The sequence below is a fragment of the Convolutriloba macropyga genome, chromosome 13 (assembly GCF_964194025.1).
Source record: "Convolutriloba macropyga chromosome 13, txConMacr16.3, whole genome shotgun sequence".
NCBI classification, from domain to species: Eukaryota; Metazoa; Xenacoelomorpha; order Acoela; family Convolutidae; genus Convolutriloba; species Convolutriloba macropyga.
The window spans coordinates 37,129,726-37,149,796 of NC_134480.1; the positions used below are offsets into that span (position 1 = coordinate 37,129,726).

At 33.3% G+C, this 20,071-nt stretch overlaps 1 protein-coding gene across 1 annotated transcript in view; it reads left to right on the forward strand.

Annotated features, from left to right (window-relative positions):
• LOC142351710 (dynein axonemal heavy chain 3-like) overlaps positions 1–20,071 on the forward strand; it is a 282,726-nt gene that overhangs the window by 222,640 nt on the left and 40,015 nt on the right. The window contains exons 65-72 of the mRNA XM_075403853.1: positions 273–444; positions 2,796–2,882; positions 6,444–6,560; positions 6,954–7,139; positions 9,348–9,590; positions 12,587–12,660; positions 12,973–13,059; positions 13,137–13,178. Of these exons, the coding sequence (XP_075259968.1) occupies positions 273–444; positions 2,796–2,882; positions 6,444–6,560; positions 6,954–7,139; positions 9,348–9,590; positions 12,587–12,660; positions 12,973–13,059; positions 13,137–13,178 (1,008 nt within the window). The remainder of the gene's footprint in view (positions 1–272; positions 445–2,795; positions 2,883–6,443; positions 6,561–6,953; positions 7,140–9,347; positions 9,591–12,586; positions 12,661–12,972; positions 13,060–13,136; positions 13,179–20,071) is intronic.

The window sequence follows — 20,071 nt, forward strand, 5'->3', positions numbered from 1 at the left end:
TTTTTATTTTTGCTCTTTTTCAATTATTTACTTTGTAACTAGTTCGCTCAACTTTAATATTTCCAATGATAAACAGCGATGGGATAATTTGATGTAGTAATTAACTCCCCCTTCCCGTTAATAACGTTTTAAAAAAATTTTGCAATCATTATATGTGAATAACTAATGCTTCATTTTTGTTTTGCACTGATCATGTTTTGTATGATCCGATAAGAGGTGAGACTACCCATAAACCATCCAAATAACTACCATAACTTGGTATGTCGTTTTAGCTTTTCACTGGACAATGCGATTCTTGTAAAGAACAGCAGCCGATGGCCTCTGATGATAGACCCTCAGTCACAAGCGAACAAGTGGATCAAGAACATGGAGAGAGTGAACAAACTGATGGTGGTGAAACTCTCCGATGCAGACTACCTTCGCACACTTGAGAACTGTATCACGGTAGGAAATTTTGAGTCATTTTGTTGTAGTAACTATTACTGGCCCATTCTGTTTCCCTCTGTGTTCTTCCCTAGTTCTACTATGACGCTTACTTTGCTGGAGTCTTGCAAATTATGTTTAACTCGGCAATGACTTACGAGATCGAATGTAAGTTATACAAAACCATTATATCCCCTCACTTAAAGAGCATAGAGCATACAGCCCCGATTACCAATTAGTGGTGGGCGTGATAGTAGCTGCCCAAATTCTGAGCTAGGTACGAACAGCTCCACGATTTCTTAGAATTGTTAATTCCATTTGTTTCCTGTTAAAAATTGTATAACGGTTGTTTTATTATTGAACTTTTATTTTTTTGGGCATCATGCGAACTAACTATCAGCGCGTCTTTGGGGGGGGGGGGGGTGCAGCACAATTAAATTGGTGGAAAACAACGAGATTGGCGGTCAGACAAGTTTGCTCACTTAAATGAGGGAGCAAGATGAACCATCCAAAAAATTGAATAAAATTATATTTATTGACACAATATCATTTTCGATTAACTGGGTTTGTTCTGCATAGTTACATTATGTATACACAAAGTCAAGATTTAAAAAACGTTGTCTTGCGGAAGACTAAGATAATTTGGAAAAACTGACTTTTTGCTGGTCATTAAAAGATTTAGTTAGCTTTTTTCTTGACGTTGAGTTCAGTTCCAGAAGTAAAAGTTTCGAATATGCTTTTCCTCTTTTTGGAAAATAATTGATTGGCAAGAATCATATTAAAACTTCAAAGTTTCTTGAACACAAAAAAAGTTTCTTGTTTTTAATACTATTTTGTATATTAAAAACATTGCAGTTTGTTGTTATTTGCAGCTATTTTAGTACTTGTTGTTATTTGCAGTTGTATCAGTTCTATGTTTTATATTACTGTTTTGTCTGCAGTTTTTGGTGTTGTTTCTGTGACTGTTTTGTCATGAAATGTTTTGAAATTTGGGATTTCTTGCGGGACTGTTGCGTTTGCAATATGGTTTGCTATTTTGCAATTTGGGACTACTTTTTCCTGTCCTGCTTCTTCTACAACTTTTCAAATGTTGGCGGAGCTGTAAAGTTTTTAGCGCTTCATTTTTTATTAAGTTTAGACTCCAAATATCCTAAGAGCTTTTAAAGCATGACCACTCTTTTGCTCTTCGAGATAGATGTTCATGGCTAATGAAAACTGAGGAGGAGCCTTCCAGTAGATAAAAAGGATCTGGACGATAACAGTTCGTTCTCCAATGAAACTTCTAGATGCATAATGATAAAGTTTATGCAACATCCTGATTCTTTCGGTATAACTCTTATTTTCGTTCAATGGTGAACAATTGTGGACCTGTCATGTTTAAATGCTCTTAAACGAAGTTTGTAGAAATTATATTCGTCCTTTTTTATTTTTAATGCGGTTGTTTTCGACCGATTTGTTGTCTGACCATTTTATCTTTTCGTCCTCAACACCATGGTAAACAAGTAAGACGCAGAGGGCATTAAGTGGCTGAGCAGCTTTCTTAGAGTCTTACGCCTTACTAGTGTCTATGTATTCGATTCACCAAAACTGTTTTCAGGAGACAGTTTTACGCCACCCCTCAATCACCCCACCCCCTCAGTCACCCTGTCCATTTGGATCCCCTCTCCCCCACACCTCCATCCCTCCCAACCCCAGCCCCCACCGCTTGACACCCTGCACTACGCTCACCCCCACCCATAATGCTAGCATCCCTAAGCCCCCAGCTTGCGCTACTAACGAAGCTAACCGCTCGCCCGTCGTGTGAGAGCAATTCACCCGACGTTAGTTTGCTATGTTGTTTTCCATTTTTTGCAAATTAAGTGACAATGACATAACATTTTGCTTCTATTTTGCCTCTATTTTTATACAAAAATTCTTATATGCACATTAGCACACTGTTTATAGCAGTGAATCGAAAGCTGAAGTATCTTGGCCTTAGAATGTCAAGATATGAACGTTGTTGTAAGAATTTATTGTATTTCATTCAACAAATTAAACGTGCATCAAAATCACAATGATTCAGAATAATACTCAGAATCAAGATCTTAGATGTTGAATACAAGTTCATTTCAATAATTTTGATTGCTAAAGAAGCTCTGCTTCAACGCTTTTGTGCTTATGTATAGCTTTTTGACTCCAAACGGAAACAAACTTGTCGTTGTGAAAGTTACAATTCTTGTGACTTTGTTAGGTCACGTCGTAATTCTTGACTACATTTTTATTGAGACCTTGAAAGTTCTTTCGATCTTGAACAGATGTGATTGCAATATGTATCCAGCTTCATTTCACTGGGTTGATAACATTTGGCTGTGATGCAGTTTGTTCATGTTTAGTTTGGTGCGCCCTGTCTGATTGAAAACGTGGGTGAAGAGTTGGACCCTGTTTTGGACCCTGTGCTTCTCAAACAGACATTCAAACAGGTATGGAACAAACAATTCCACCAACTTTGCTGCCTTAAATTTGTGAACAACATTTATAGCAATCAGCTACTATAGTAAAACTGCGTGTTGTCTTCGTCTGTGTTATCAACTAGATATCGATTTATATAAACTAGTAATCAGGAACTAGTTATGATTAGTAAATTTTGTGTCAGCACATCATTATGCACCTCTAGAGTGTGACATTTGTTGATAATTGTTTTTGTTATTATAACGACCATTCGCTTATGCGGAAATGCAAGAAATAATTAGCAAATTTTTCGCCAAACGCGAAGAAAAATTAAGATCAATCTCCTTTTCCCCCTTTCCACTGATTTTTTTTTTCATAAAGCTGGGCTCAAAGTAGCATTACCTGTTTTCATATTGATAATGGTTTATAGCCTTATAAGAAGTAACCACAGTCTTAACTATGGAAATGTGTAGAAATATTTGCTGTAGATATTATTATTCTACTAAAGAGGGGGAGACAGTTCCATGGATCGTCTTAAGTTTTAAAAAAAATTTCCTTTTCCCGATCTGTCTCGGAAGAACAAGTCTCACTAAGTGGTCGTTTTGAATAATTCAGTTTTGTTTTCCCCCCTTTTTAGACCGGAGACGCAGGAATGGTAAAATTATATTTGTTAGAATATTATGAACAAAGATTTAAGCCCTAGCTAGAGTATATATAGCATCTGGGTATAAATTAGATCTTTATTCACATCATGTCACACTAACATTAACTTGTACAGAAATTATATTCTCATGGCACATATCAAGCACATACAAAAAATGTTTTCCACGCTATCATAGTTACTATCAACTGCGAATCATTGTTCATGTTACCGATTATGGGGTTAACTTTTAATATTTCATCGCGGCTAGCGAGGCAGCGACTGATTTTTTGCCTAATTTTTTCATCGATTTCAGGTACTGATTGGCAATTATAAATCAGTACTGCGACTGGTTGCATTTATAGTTCAAAAAAGTATAGTAGTTTGTAGAATTTCGACAGAGACTCAAAAGTTGACACACTGGAGTCAGGGATAACATTATCAGGACTGTTCTGAAAAAAAATCAATTCCACAAAAAAAATAGCCCGCTGAAAGACTGTAAACACAGGTGTCCATATCCTGCACGATTTAACTCTCTTTAATCAGCTTTTAAACAATGGAAGATCACATCCTACACGATAGAAAAGGGGAACGCGATAAAAATTTATTAGCCAGATTTTAGATATTAGAATCTTGATAGTTCAAATCTTGCAGGATAAAGTTTTTTTTAAATAGCTAAATGATAAAGGCTCAAATAAGACAAAAAAATTTTTTGTAACCGGTCATATCAAACATAATTTAAAAAAATGTAATCAACAGGGATGCGTCATCTTGTAAACGGTAGAGATTGTGCAAGAGAGCAATTTTATGTCTCCACCAAATGACAAAATCTCATTCTGTTGCACAAAATTTAATTTCTTTTGCGCATCTTGCTAAACAATGTGCAAAGTCCTATTGTCTTGCCAGACACTTATCATTATTTTATTGTTTTTTAACTTCCTAAAAACTAAAGGATGTTCTTGCATAGCCGAGCTCAACATTTTGCTCCCATTTTATTTAGTCTAGTTAGTTTTATGAAAGTAAAAGTACGACTTAATTGGTTCAAATGCGAAATTTAGACTGTAATTATAAAACTTTGCAATTTTCACTAGCGTTTTAAGTTTTTGTGAGCCTAGCAAAGACTTAAAAGATTTACTTTCAAGAAAATATAAGGTCTGGTATGGATTTACAATTTCCACATGATTTGAACAATTTTTGAGCACCTCTCCTATTGTTTGCCTAAATGAAAAAGGCTTTAAAATTGTGCTTCAACGGTTATCAGTTGACTGAAATCTAAGTCCTTTGATCATGCATATACTGGAGACTCTGATTTTTAACTGAAATTTGTTTCGCCTGTTCTTATAAGTTCTTAGATAGTACCTAGTTATAATAATTTTACGTAGACACAATTTCATTGCAATGCATGAAGATCTGGGAACAAAACTTGTCAAAATTGTGTTAAGACCACACAACTAAAAATCAACTGAGAATTGAACAAAAATCAGTTGACATTGGTTGCTCAATCAGACTTCAATTCAAAAAAAGAGTTAAAAATTATTCTGCTTGTTGCATTGCACTAGGCAATTGTTGGTTTTGTTTTAGTGCTTTTGCATAGTAAACATTTCTTTGAACTCTGTGTTTTTTTGTAAGCATTCAAACTATGGGTGAAAGATTCCAACAATCAAATGAGCTCTGGTGTTCCTCTCTTAACGAGATGTTAATATTTATATCATATCATTTAAATTTTTTTTGCTGAAAGAATTCTTAATTTTCGTCGGAGTTCACCTATTCAGACGCCCTTTTCAAATGTTCTCTTTTCACTGCTCTCTACTGTTTTTAAACTCTATTTTGTTATGACTAGAAGAATAGTAATGGAGAAGTGTTTCTTATATCAATTTTTTGGAGTAAATTTTGAAGCAGGAAACGCGTAAATAAATGTGGAGTGCATTGGGTGTTGAACAAAAATGGAGGTTGCAGCAAAAAGATAGTTTTGGGTTTATACTGCTGTTTTCAGGAGAGCAACAAATTGAGGTATAAAAGTTTTCTCTTAGTGAGCTGCAATTTTTGTTCACTCTTTTTTGTTTTGAATTTTTTTAGTTTATGATATTTTTGAGGTTTTTCAGCTATGTTGCGATTTTCTAAACTATTCTAGCTATTTTTTGGGCATTGCTTTGTTTTATCGCTTTCATTGAGAATTGAAACGACGCCTTTTGCTCGAAGTATTTTTTGTTACCAAATCACTACAATTTTTATGGTATAAAATAGTATTTTTGTTGAGAAAAGTGAAGGAGAATTGATAATTTTGTAACTTTGCCAATTTCTTGCAGTTTTTCAATATTTCGCCAAAAATGGAAGAATTTGCGAACTTGACTTGGCTTGCCTATTGCTGTGGGAGAAATTTGATGTTTTCGATTGCATGGAATTTTTTGTTAGGAGTATTTGTGTTATTAAAAGTATTAATTGAATTTTTATAACTTAGTTCAGTTGAGTTTTTTTCATTTTCAACTTATTTTTGGATAGTTTTTAGTCGCTTTATTATGTACCAGTTAATTGAAAAGGTATTTTTTTGACGGAGATGACTCTTCAAGTCGTTTTCGGAATTCTTCCGGCTATATTTTTTATTCGGTTTGCAATATTTAATGGTACTGCATTTGCCTTCTATATTTGTTCATTTTTTTATAGACAAACCCTTTTAAACTATACTTTATTCCCAATATAAGCTTTCAAAATAATTACATGCGCCATTAAAAAATCCAATACTGAATCTTTATATCTCAAGTCTGTATTTTACTATGCTCATTTTTACCATGCAAATAAATGCAGTCATAATAAACCAAGCAATGAAAGCGATCATCATTCAGCCCTGCAACACATAACTTAAGTTCTATGATCAGTCTACTTAATTCAGCACTTCTTGCACTTGTTTTTATATATCTTCATATGCGATAGGGTTTTTTAAGATGGGTGAATTTAGGCCGGGGCAGAGTACATCCGATTGAGAGACAACGTCTTCCAATTCAGCAAAGACTTCAGACTCTACATGACTACCAGGATTCTCAATCCTCATTACCTCCCGGAGGTATCCGTCAAGGTCAGTTCTATTTACACTCCATAAAACACTTTACTATGTTCTTCGAATGGTTATCTTCCAAAAGATTGCAATATCTTGAAAAAAGCCATTCAAGATATTTTTATATCCAAAAATTGGCTAAAACATGTGAAACATTCTCCCAGGACTAAAGAAACTGTTAAATACATCAACACTCGCAAGAGTTAAATCTTTTGTCCCCGCCCCTCAACTTTTGCATGAATTGAAATAACTCGTATGGTGGTTTAGAACCATAGCGAGATCCGGGTGAAGATAATGAATGCTATAGTCAGAAGTTCCAATTTTTGTCAAGAATTATCGTTAATGAGTTTTAAGTTAATAAGTTAAGTCTGCATGATAAAAAATGAATGACAGAATGTATTTGTGTTTCTTCAGGTGACAATAATCAACTTTATGATAACAAAGGAGGCGTTAGAGAACCAGCTGTTGAATTTGGTAGCTGCGATGGAGGAACCAGCTCTTGAGGAGAAGAGGAATCAATTGATAACTGAGAGTGCACTCTGCAAGAGACAACTGAAAGAGATTGAAGACAAGATACTCGAGATACTGTCTGCCAGTCAGGTACAGTACAGTATTTTCCGGTTGCCCCCCCCCCCCCCCGTGTCATGAACCCCTCACTTACAGAGCATGTGTTATTACATAGTAAAGTATTATGTAAAAATATGGCACTTGCGTCTGGGGGATTCAAATATTATGCACCCATTAAGGGGGGGGGGGCACAACCGGAAAAGATCCAGATATTCTTAAGAATATCTGGATCTTTTCCAGTTGTGCACTCCCCCCTTATTGGGTGCGTAATATTTGCATATATGAGTTACATGGTTCGTTAGTAGTCATGAACGTCTCGACGTACATGTTTTTAAAAGCACGATAGTCTGGACATAGGCAAGTTTGAACGCACGAAAGTCTGGACATAGGCGAATTGGATTGAACAATAGTCTGATTATGAACGCACGAAAATTTTTCCTGCGTTCATGATCAGACTATCGTGCGTTCCAAAATGCCTATGTCCAGATTTTCGTGCGTTCATACGGCTATTGTTCAGATTTTCGGGCGTTCTCCAGTCCATACGAAAAAAATAACTCAAGTTGGTATGGAGATCCATTGAAGATGAAGACCAGAAGGATCCACAATTCCAAAATTTCATATATTTATGCTCTTTTTGGCAACATGAAGTACATGGAAATCTTAATACTATGGGCAACACTTTTTTGCTACAAGAGGAAAACTCTTGTATTAAACATAACGAAGAAAGATAACTATTTTTTCCTCTGATGAACGCAGGAAACTCTAGACACAGGCAATTTGAATCGCACATAAGTCTTCACATAGGTGTTTCCGAATGCACGATAGTCCGGACATGAACACACAAATTTTCAATTTTTGGTTCACGAAAGCTCAATTGGTCATTTCTGAACGCACGAATGTCTAGCCATATTTGTTTTTGAACGCCCAATAGTCTGGACAAGAAAACACAAATTTTCAATTTTTAGCGCACCGTTTATGGTTTGGACGAACAAAATTCTGAATATAGGCAATTTTGAACCATCAATATTCCGATTTTGAATGGTTGTAAGGTCTCTTGAATGCACGGTAAAAGCAGAAAATTTTTTGTTCGAATTAAAGTCTGGACATAGGTGCTTTCTGTCTGGGGTGGTCTGGACATAGACATATTTCTTCGCTGACGGTTTGAACTTATCGACTTTTGGTCTGGTACCTTAATTTGGGCACCCTAAGCTCGATTATTACTCTTGTCGACCAGATCTGGTTAATTCGAGATGTTTGAAAATTATGGGATTTTGAATTCCCCAATTTTCTTTCATAATTTCTCTCTTAATTGTTTTAGTCAATTGACTACATTATACAACCAAGCGGATACTGTAGTACCCCCTTGAAATGTTTCAATTAGTGGTCACCTAATTTCCGCAATATTCTAGTTCAGAATTTTCGCGTAATGACTACAAAAATTCCGTTGGCCTAATGGATTTGTCGCCTAACACATCACGCCCCTTAGTTTTGTGCCAATTGTTCAATATTCTGTTTTTTGCATGTAATATAAAAAACTACCTGTTTAAAACCGCCTTTAAATAAGGTTGACGCATATAGCTGTAATTATGTTTGGAATAGAAACAGACTTAATCTGTTGATTCAGAGAAAGGGATCATTTTTAACCGTCAACGAACTGCAACTGAACGAATGAACTGCAACTGAATTAAATTGTTCTTGTTAAGAACTTGTCGATCTTTAAAGCAGTCAAACAATGAAACCTTCTGTAGTCCCAAGTTTTTTTAAAAAATTTTTGGTATTTTTTGAGTTTCTTTGTCAAGTAAACACCAAACTCATGAATTTGGTGAGCATGAATAAAGTTTTACACCCGTACATACATACTACGAGCAAATTTCGAATATGGGCAAAGTTGAATTGAGCAAATTTTGATATAAAGAGGTGTTCGGAATTACATCTGAGGCAATGCTCTCAGATTTTGCTAAAAAATTTTTTCTGATTATCTCTTTTCGCTGTATTTTCTGTTCTAAATAATCAACTTTTATGTCGAAACCAGATGAATCATTAATCTTTACCAAAGCGGGTTAGCTAATGAAATTTAAAACCGCTTCATCAAGCTATCACTCATCACAGCATGCTATGATTAAACTGGAGACCACGTGACCAAGCCTTGAGAGCCGTTCATCCGATTTTAGTCGGTTTATGTGTTTTCGAAGGATGTTGGGTTCGGTTAAATCTTAGCGCTATTTTAACCGTATTTTCTAGGGCAACATTCTGGAAGACGATGCAGCCATCGAGATCCTGACATCCAGTAAGTCTCTTTCAGAAGAGCTGCAGATAAAGGAAACCACAACTGAAGAGACCCAGGCATCCATCTCTGAAGTCAGGAACAGATACATCCCAGTGTCTGTTCATTCCAGCTTGATGTTCTTTGTGACTACAAGCCTGACTTCTATAGATCCGATGTACCAGTTCAGCCTTGACTTCTACATCCGGCTGTTCCTACAGGTAACCCAGTTTAGGCCTCCACTTATGAAAAAACCATGCCCGGCTAATGTTGTCCACGGAAGGACATCAGCTCGACTTTAGTGATCATCAAAATTTTAGCACGACTTAAGTTTTTGCCGCTGGACTTATGCTCGACCCAAGTTATTGCTGCTGAACTGTAGTTTGCCCAAATGTAAAGCTGGACTCTAGCCTGACCGAATATTTTATGCTTAGCCAAAGAACTTTACATGCACTTTAAGAGTCTGCTTTTGCATATAACGTAGTCAACCGACATGACCCTTCATTTTTTTCAATTTTCAGAAAACTTTAATTAATCAAGGAACTGCGCCATTATACGTTTCGCTTTTTTGTAATCAAGATGATGAAAAAAGAGACTAAACTCATTGTCTTCTAGAGGAAGAAACTAAAGCTATACTAAGGCTTAGTTCCTTTCAGCCAAAAATTGTGTAATATAGCCGACATCTAATTTATCTCTATTCGATTTTGATTTTGCAAGGTTTTCTTTGCCAATATTTTTCTACATCTAAAAATTCAATTATTGTGGTAAATGTATCAAAAAATCTCTCTACTATACGCAATTTTTACCACAGTTCGTTTCAAAATATGAGGTTGTTCAGCGAAATTTTTTTCTTGTCAATTGAACACATTTCCTACATTATTTTGCGCCATAACCTTGACCCGGGTTGTACTGTTCTGGTTTTGATAAAAACTTGAAAATGCTCAACTGAATTTTGTCATCAAAGTTGAAACTCGAGGCCACAAATGTGGCCTTTTGATGTAGTTAATTTCCCAGGTTGACAAAAAGTTTTTATCTTAGAACTTTCATATTATGGAACATTGACTTCTTAAGTCAAAAAAGTTTTCAAATATTGGTCAAACTACAACTTTGTCATTAGTTAAAGTTCTATGACTAAAACTTTTCCGTAAAAGGGAGTTCTATGACTACAAGATTATCGTAGATGGTCTCTACTTCTCCATGTCAACAAACTGGAGGTATTTAAAGAGTCTTTTGTATGTTTTCATTTTGGAAATTTTTTGTTTGTGTATCGGTGATTCAAAATTTTATTGCATTTTCTTTGGTCCAAAGTGAATATTTCAACAATGCAACATATCATACCGAAAATCATTTGTTCATATTTGAACTCTTAATGTTATCAAAATTAACAATTCTTAACAGACCGTGAAAAAATGTCGGACATTTTTTTGAATATTTGGCGATCTTTCATGGCTATCGAATTTAAAATTAGAGGCACAGTTATGTTTGCCAGGATATAATTGAAAAACGGTTAACGAAACTTCCACACAGATACGTGTAAAAAAGTTATCTCTTATCAAAAACGCGAAGACAAGAATTTTTTAGGCGCCTATGATTTTGGCTATAGTTAATCAATCACGTTTTAGGGAAGCTACATTTTTTGCTAAGATATTTTTGATGGACGAAAGACAAAGACGTAAAAATTTTTTTGCAAACTGAGTCGTCATTAGAATTAATTTCCGCTCCTCAATTTAATCAAAATGTATGACTTTTGACCTTCTCATTCGTTTTAGCAGACTTCGAGCAAGTGAATTTTTTCATAACCAGCAGAAACAAGTTTTGATATAAAAAATTTTAACATGATAATTTTTAAATACTAAAAATATTGCAATTGAATTTAGATATCTCCTGTTATAAATAAAACATGATATCATTTAACAGTTTAATATCAATTGAGGCTGACGTAAGTTCATGATTTTTGGCAATCCTATATGGCAACTAAGATTTTCATTCTGATCTGTACAGCCAAACCTAAAGGGAGAAAAGTTTTAAAAAATGGATCCCTTTGAAATATGGGTTGTTATGTTTTTTTCTGCGAAGACTAAACAACACTGCGTTTAAGTTTGGGAAATTTAAAGTTCATAATTTGCCAATTTTAATTGGCTCACTTTTACACATTTAGTGTTCTTAATTGGTCTCATATAATTTTATTGTCGTGAATATAGCTGCCAAGCAACTGTACGTCTGGCACCATTATCTTTTTAGTTCATGGTTTTCCCGGGTGTCGTCTACAATTCATTGGATTATATATGTGACTTCTTTGATCTAATAAAGTAACTATGGGTACAAAATGAATTTTGTTTTTTTTTTTTTTGTTTTTTATTATTCATTCAAATCTATTTTATTTCGGTCTTCCAGAAAATCTTGTCAGCCTCAAAATATTTTGTTCTAACGAATTCGAATTTAAGTATTCAAATTTTTTACGACCCCCAAAAAAGTTTACGACAGAAGACAATCATAGCATTGGATTTTATGAGTGAAGAAATATCAACGAAGAGAAATGTTGACGTCCTCTTATTAGGTTTGGTCCCTTATCTCTTACAATTACAACTCTTATTGTATTGATCCGTCCCCAATAATACGCAAAAGCCATGTTTAATAATAATATTTTACTGCTAATTTGAGAAACAAAAATTGTACTAGGGTTGGTTGAATAAAACATCATAGGGTTCATAAAAACACCAGAGGCATCTGAAATGCAACAGATTTCCATCCGTATAGGCATCCCTTTACTCAAGATACTTTTTTAATTATCTCGAGAAACTAGAAAAAATTGCGGCGAAAAGTCGGCAACTATGGCAAGATCATGAAATAAAATCATTTCGTGGCTTGCAGAGGACCTCAAATGGGATTCCTGGAAATGTTTGCCAACCTGGGAATTGATCTGGTCCATTAGACGACAAGATCAATTCCCAGGTTGGCAAACATGTCTAGGAACCCCCTATTTGAGGTCCTATGCAAGCCACGAAATGATTTTATTTCATGATCTTGCCATAGTTGCCGACTTTTTGCTGCAATTTTTTTCCAGTTTCTCGAGATAATTAAAAAAGTATCTTGAGTAAAGGGATGCCTATACGGATGGAAATCTGTTGTGTTTCAGATGCCCCTAGTGTTTTTATGGCCCCTATGATGTCTTTAAGTAATCAGGAATCTGATTGTCTTAATTGGTGTATTGTTTTAGACACTGGAAAAGCAGAACGAGAAAGAGAGGCTAGAAAAGAGGATCGACTTTCTCAACAGAGACTTCACATACAGGTAATTGAATGCTCTGTTGCACCAATTTGTTCAGTTTTAATTATATAACTTATTTAACTCATTGTAACTGAGAGGGTCGCACTTCCTTATCAAAAATGTGGCAATGAAATCCCGTACACGAATTAGGTTCTGTTGAATATCTCATGGCAAACTCCAATAAAATAACTAAATGAAAAGTCAATTGGTTTATATTTCAAAGCTTAAATTTAATAGCAAATACCCCCACTGATTTTAACGGAGAAATGTTTTTTGCAGCTACCCTAATAAAAATTTAGCCAGAATAGACGTTGTAATTTTTGTTGCCAATTTCAGCGTTTACCAGAATGTGTGTCGCTCTCTGTTCGAAAAGGACAAACTTCTCTTCTCCTTCCTCCTCACCCTATCCATCATCCGTGGAAAGTGAGTTCGATCCCCACCCAAGCCACTACATATTATCGATTAAATGTGTACACGCAATACACTTTTTCTACTTTCAGGGGATGGCTAAAAGATGGACAAGTGAACAGAACGGAGGACAGGTTAGTCCAATATTACCCATCGAACGCCAAATTTTAGCTAGCCATGTCAGTACTGTTACGAGACATTCTGTTAATAAATTGGTAATCAACTCTACGAAATCTAATCAAATCAGTACTCATACATGGTAATTTCAGAGTTATGTATTCTCATATTTCACAGTGTAAGCGGATGGTTGTATTATCATCATTTTAAACTAAACGGTTCTTTTTTGTTCGCCATTTTCTGTTCATAGAAATTAGTAAAAATTTCAAAAATTGGTTTAAATTTTTGGGTGATAAATTGGTGTCGCATACTTGGTCATGAACTTTATAATTTCCAATGTAGTAACCTGAAAAAACTCCTAAGGGTTTAAAATTACTCTTCCAATTATATGCCGATTTTTGATGTCTAGAAAGAAAAATTCTCATAATGTTTAAAAGATTGCGCGGAAGAAAATGCAGATTTGTTTTTAACGGAATAGATTTTCTTTTCATAAAACTATAAATTTTACTATAAATTTCAGTTTGATTAGTGAAATAGTTGACATGATCATAATTGTGGCAAAGCAAAAACTCAAAGTAAGAATTAACATAATGCGAATAATCATATATCAAAATAACATATTGCAATGGAAGATGAAATAGGTTGTTTATCTGTAGAATCGATAGTAGTAAGAAATGTGTAGACCTGAGATCACTTTTTGGCACATTTTCCCCAAACATGTTCGATCATGCGCGCGGATGAAAAGTTCTTGGCAATTATTCCCTGTATGTTAGGATTGTTGCCTGAATTTGTAATAGACTTACCTTTTTGAACAGGACATGTTGGCTTGCCTCTTTAATGAGGTATATAAACACACTGTGGCGAATACTGTCTGTAAACCCGGCAAATGCCTAAGGGCTTTAAATCCACTCTATATTTGTCATGAACACTTTTGCGTAGAAATCTGGGCTTCTAATGTGAATAAACTATATATTGGTATTGCGTAATCATGGTTAATTCCTGCATACGCAACTTTAAAGCACACAAGTTTATAAGTTTTTAAGGGATATTTAAACCCTGTGAAGAAGATTGTTTGTATACAAACGTTTGCGGGCTATAAATCCAGTGAACGCTTTTGCGCAGTAGCAGAAATCTGGGTGTCTAATGTGAATAATCTATGTATTGGTATTGCGTATGCAGTCTCACGTTGAAGATTTTGTTTTTTAACTACATGTGAAACGTCTGGGTAGGAAGCGTTCTACTTTCTGATGAAATTATTACCTAAGGACTATTTTTAGAACACAAACTCAAACTCGAACTCGAACTCGTCTGGCTCAGACTGTTAATAGACTTCCCTTTCATTTATTACACAATAAGCCATATGATTCAGACGTATTACATTTTGACGAAATTCGTATCCAAAAACAACAAGTTCGAACGCGATAAAAGGAGGTAATTGATTCTTCAATAGAATTTATATAAAAAAGGAACAAAAAAAAGCATTCTGAAAGATAATACTTTACTTAAACTTTGACCTCTTCAACTGTTGTTTTGTCCAGCAAAAATCAGTTGACAGGGAAGACAATCTTCGATTAGAAAGAACACAAGTTGAGAGCAACTTCTACCCCCCCCCCCCGCGATTTAAATCAGGTTAATTCATCAATTGAAAAGAGATCATCGTTTGAAGTTATACTAAGAAGTTAGGTCCTTGAGGAATCCGAAAAGTATAGAAACATCTTGTTTTTAGTTTTGAAGGATCTACCAGAAAAACGAGTAGTGTCAAGAAGAACAGTTGGGTGTAACAACATCTTGTCACTTTGGTTGCAGAGAATACAAAGACACAAAAGACGGAAAAAACCTTGTTTGAATTCCGAGGGCTTCAAAAACAAATTGGCATAAGGAAGCAAAAAAAGGAGAACATCTGGAAACGAGAGGAACAGCATTTTGTTTGTCTATCATCAGAGCGCATCAAGAATCCCTAAGCAAGAGGAGTGGTTCAAAACAGAAAACTTGTGCAAAGTAAGTTAAAAAATTTCTTTTGTCTTCATGTAGCTCCTCCATCATTTCAACCTGTATAACTCATCCACGGATCAAAACAAGGTAGTCGGAAAACATCAGTTTTGCTCACTTAATATACATATGAGTAATCAATTTTGCTCACGTAACATATATATGAGTCATCAAAGGTCAATTGTACGTCATTTTTTTCCTCTTAATGTACAAATCCTAGAGAAAAGTTTCTCAAGGAAAAGGTTTTCCATTAGTGAAAACTAACACAAAACTACTTTAAAAAACATCAATTTTGCTCACATAACATATATATGAGTCATCAAAGGTCAATTGTACATCATTTTTTTCCTCTTATTGTACAAGTTCTAGAGAAAAGTTTCTTAAGGAATAGTTGTTCCATTAGTGAAAACTAACACAAAACTACTTTCAAAAACGTCATTTTTGCTCACATAACATATATATGAGTCATCAAAGGTCAATTGTACATCATTTTTTCCCTCTTATTGTACAAGTTCTAGAGGAAAGTTTCTTAAGGAAAAGTTGTTCCATTATTAAAAACTAACACAAAACTACTTTAAAAACCATCAATTTTGCTCACATAACATATATATGAGTCATCAAAGGTCAATTGTACATCATTTTTTTCCCTCTTATTGTACAAGTTCTAGAGAAAAGTTTCTTAAGGAAAAGTTGTTCCATTAGTGAAAACTAACACAAAACTACTTTAAAAAACATCAATTTTGCTCACAAAACATATATATGAGTCATCAAAGGTCAATTGTACATCATTTTTTTCCTCTTATCGTACAAGTTCTAGAGAAAAGTTTCTTGGGGAAAAGTTGTTCCATTAGTGAAAACTAACACAAAGCTACTTTAAAAAACATCAATTTTGCTCACATAACATATATATGAGTCATCAAAGGTCAATTGTACATCATTTTTTTCCTCTTAAAGTACAAGTCCTAGAGAAAAGTTTCTTAAGGAAAAGTTGTTCCATTAGTAAAAACTAACACAAAACCAGTTTAAAAAACATCAATTTTGCTCACATAACATATATATGAGTCATCAAAGGTCAATTGTACATCATTTTTTTCCTCTTAATGTACAAGTTCTAGAGAAAAGTTTCTTAAGGAAAAGTTGTTTCATTAGTAAAAACTAACACAAAACTATTTTAAAAAACATCAATTTTGCTCACATAGCATATATATGAGTCATCAAAGGTCAATTGTACATCATTTTTTTTCCTCTTAATGTACAAGTTCTAGAGAAAAGTTTCTTAAGGAAAAGTTGTTCCATTAGTGAAAACTAACACAAAACTACTCTAAAAACCATCAATTTTGCTCACATAACATATATATGAGTCATCAAAGGTCAATTGTACATCAATTTTTTCCTCTTGAAGTACAAGTTCTAGAGAAAAGTTTCTTAAGGAAAAGTTGTTTCATTAGTAAAAACTAACACAAAACTACTTTAAAAAACATCAATTTTGCTCACATAACATATATATGAGTCATCAAAGGTCAATTGTACATCATTTTTTTTCCTCTTAATGTACAAGTTCTAGAGAAAAGTTTCTTAAGGAAAAGTTGTTCCATTAGTGAAAACTAACACAAAACTTTTTTTAAAAAACATCAGTTTTGCTCACATAACATATATATGAGTCATCAAAGGTCAATTGTACATCATTTTTTCCTCTTAATGTACAAGTCCTAGAGAAAAGTTTCTTAAGGAAAAGTTGTTCCATTAGTGAAAACTAACACAAAACTACTTTAAAAACCATCAATTTTGCTCACATAACATATATATGAGTCATCAAAGGTCAATTGTGCATCATTTTTTTCCTCTTAATGTACAAGTTCTAGAGAAAAGTTTCTTAAGGAAAAGTTGTTTCATTAGTAAAAACTAACACAAAACTACTTTAAAAAACATCAATTTTGCTCACATAACATATATATGAGTCATCAAAGGTCAATTGTACATCATTTTTTTCCTCTTAAAGTACAAGTTCTAGAGAAAAGTTTCTTAAGGAAAAGTTGTTCCATTAGTGAAAACTAACACAAAACTACTTTAAAAACATCAATTTTGCTCACATAACATATATATGAGTCATCAAAGGTCAATTGTACATCATTTTTTCCCTCTTAATGTACAAGTCCTAGAGAAAAGTTTCTAAAGGAAAAGTTGTTCCATTAGTAAAAACTAACACAAAACTACTTTAAAAACCATCAATTTTGCTCACATAACATATATATGAGTCATCAAAGGTCCATTGTGCATCATTTTTTTCCTCTTAATATACAAATCCTAGAGAAAAGTTTCTCAAGGAAAAGGTGTTCCATTAGTGAAAACTAACACAAAACTACTTTAAAAACATCAATTTTGCTCACATAACATATATATATGAGTCATCAAAGGTTAATTGTGCATCATTTTTTTCCTCTTAAAGTACAAGTTCTAGAGAAAAGTTTCTTAAGGAAAAGTTGTTCCATTAGTGAAAACTAACACAAAACTACTTTAAAAACATCAGTTTTGCTCACATAACATGTATATGATTCATCAAAGGTCAATTGTACGTCATTTTTTTCCTCTTAATGTACAAGTCCTAGAGAAAAGTTTCTTAAGGAAAAGTTGTTCCATTAGTGAAAACTAACACAAAACTACTTTAAAAACCATCAATTTTGCTCACATAACATATATATGAGTCATCAAAGGTCAATTGTGCATCATTTTTTTCCTCCTAATGTACAAGTTCTAGAGAAAAGTTTCTTAAGGAAAAGTTGTTTCATTAGTAAAAACTAACACAAAACTACTTTAAAAAACATCAATTTTGCTCACATAACATATATATGAGTCATCAAAGGTCAATTGTACATCATTTTTTCCTCTTAAAGTACAAGTTCTAGAGAAAAGTTTCTTAAGGAAAAATTGTTCCATTAGTGAAAACTAACACAAAACTACTTTAAAAACATCAATTTTGCTCACATAACATATATATATGAGTCATCAAAGGTTAATTGTACATCATTTTTTTCCTCTTAAAGTACAATTCCTAGAGAAAAGTTTCTTAAGGAAAAGTTGTTCCATTAGTGAAAACTAACACAAAACTACTTTAAAAACATCAATTTTGCTCACATAACATATATATGAGTCATCAAAGGTCAATTGTACATCATTTTTTCCCTCTTAATGTACAAGTCCTAGAGAAAAGTTTCTAAAGGAAAAGTTGTTCCATTAGTAAAAACTAACACAAAACTACTTTAAAAACCATCAATTTTGCTCACATAACATATATATGAGTCATCAAAGGTCCATTGTGCATCATTTTTTTCCTCTTAATATACAAATCCTAGAGAAAAGTTTCTCAAGGAAAAGGTGTTCCATTAGTGAAAACTAACACAAAACTACTTTAAAAAACATCAGTTTTGCTCACATAACATGTATATGATTCATCAAAGGTCAATTGTACGTCATTTTTTTTCCTCTTAATGTACAAGTCCTAGAGAAAAGTTTCTTAAGGAAAAGTTGTTCCATTAGTGAAAACTAACACAAAACTACTTTAAAAACCATCAATTTTGCTCACATAACATATATATGAGTCATCAAAGGTCAATTGTGCATCATTTTTTTCCTCCTAATGTACAAGTTCTAGAGAAAAGTTTCTTAAGGAAAAGTTGTTTCATTAGTAAAAACTAACACAAAACTACTTTAAAAAACATCAATTTTGCTCACATAACATATATATGAGTCATCAAAGGTCAATTGTACATCATTTTTTCCTCTTAAAGTACAAGTTCTAGAGAAAAGTTTCTTAAGGAAAATTTGTTCCATTAGTAAAAACTAACACAAAACTACTTTAAAAACGTCAATTTTGCTCTTATAACGTATATATGAGTCATCAAAGGTCAATTGTACATCATTTTTTTCCTCTTAATGTACAAGTCCTAGAGAAAAGTTTCTTAAGGAAAATTTGTTCCATTAGTAAAAACTAACACAAAACTACTTTAAAAAACGTCAATTTTGCTCATATAACATATATATGAGTCATCAAAGGTCAATTGTGCATCATTTTTTTCCTTTTAATGTACAAGTTCTAGAGAAAAGTTTCTTAAGGAAAAGTTGTTTCATTTGTAAAAACTAACACAAAACTACTTTAAAAAACATCAATTTTTTGCTCACATAACATATATATGAGTCATCAAAGGTCAATTTTACATCATTTTTTCCTCTTAAAGTACAAGTTCCAGAGAAAAGTTTCTTAAGGAAAAATTGTTCCATTAGTGGAAACTAACACAAAACTACTTTGAAAACATCAATTTTGCTCACATAACATATATATATGAGTCATCAAAGGTTAATTAAAAATCATTTATTTCCTCTTAAAGTACAAGTCCTAGAGAAAAGTTTCTTAAGGAAAATTTGTTCCATTAGTAAAAACTAACACAAAACTACTTTAAAAACCATCAATTTTGCTCACATAACATATATATGAGTCATCAAAGGTCCATTGTGCATCATTTTTTCCTCTTAATATACAAATCCTAGAGAAAAGTTTCTCAAGGAAAAGATGTTCCATTAGTGAAAACTAACACAAAACTACTTTAAAAAACATCAGTTTTGCTCACATAACATGTATATGATTCATCAAAGGTCAATTATACATCATTTTTCCCTCTTAATGTACAAGTCCTAGAGAAAAGTTTCTTAAGAAAAAGTTGTTCCATTATTAAAAACTAACACAAAACTATTTTAAAAAACATCAATTTCGCTCATATAACATATTAATGAGCCAACAAATGTCAATTATACATCATTTTTTCCCTCTTAAAGTACAATTCCTGAAGAAAAATTTCTAAATTAAAAGTTATCACAATAGGGAAGCAAAATTAGGTTAAAAGATATGAATTTTGCCCTTAGAAATTCT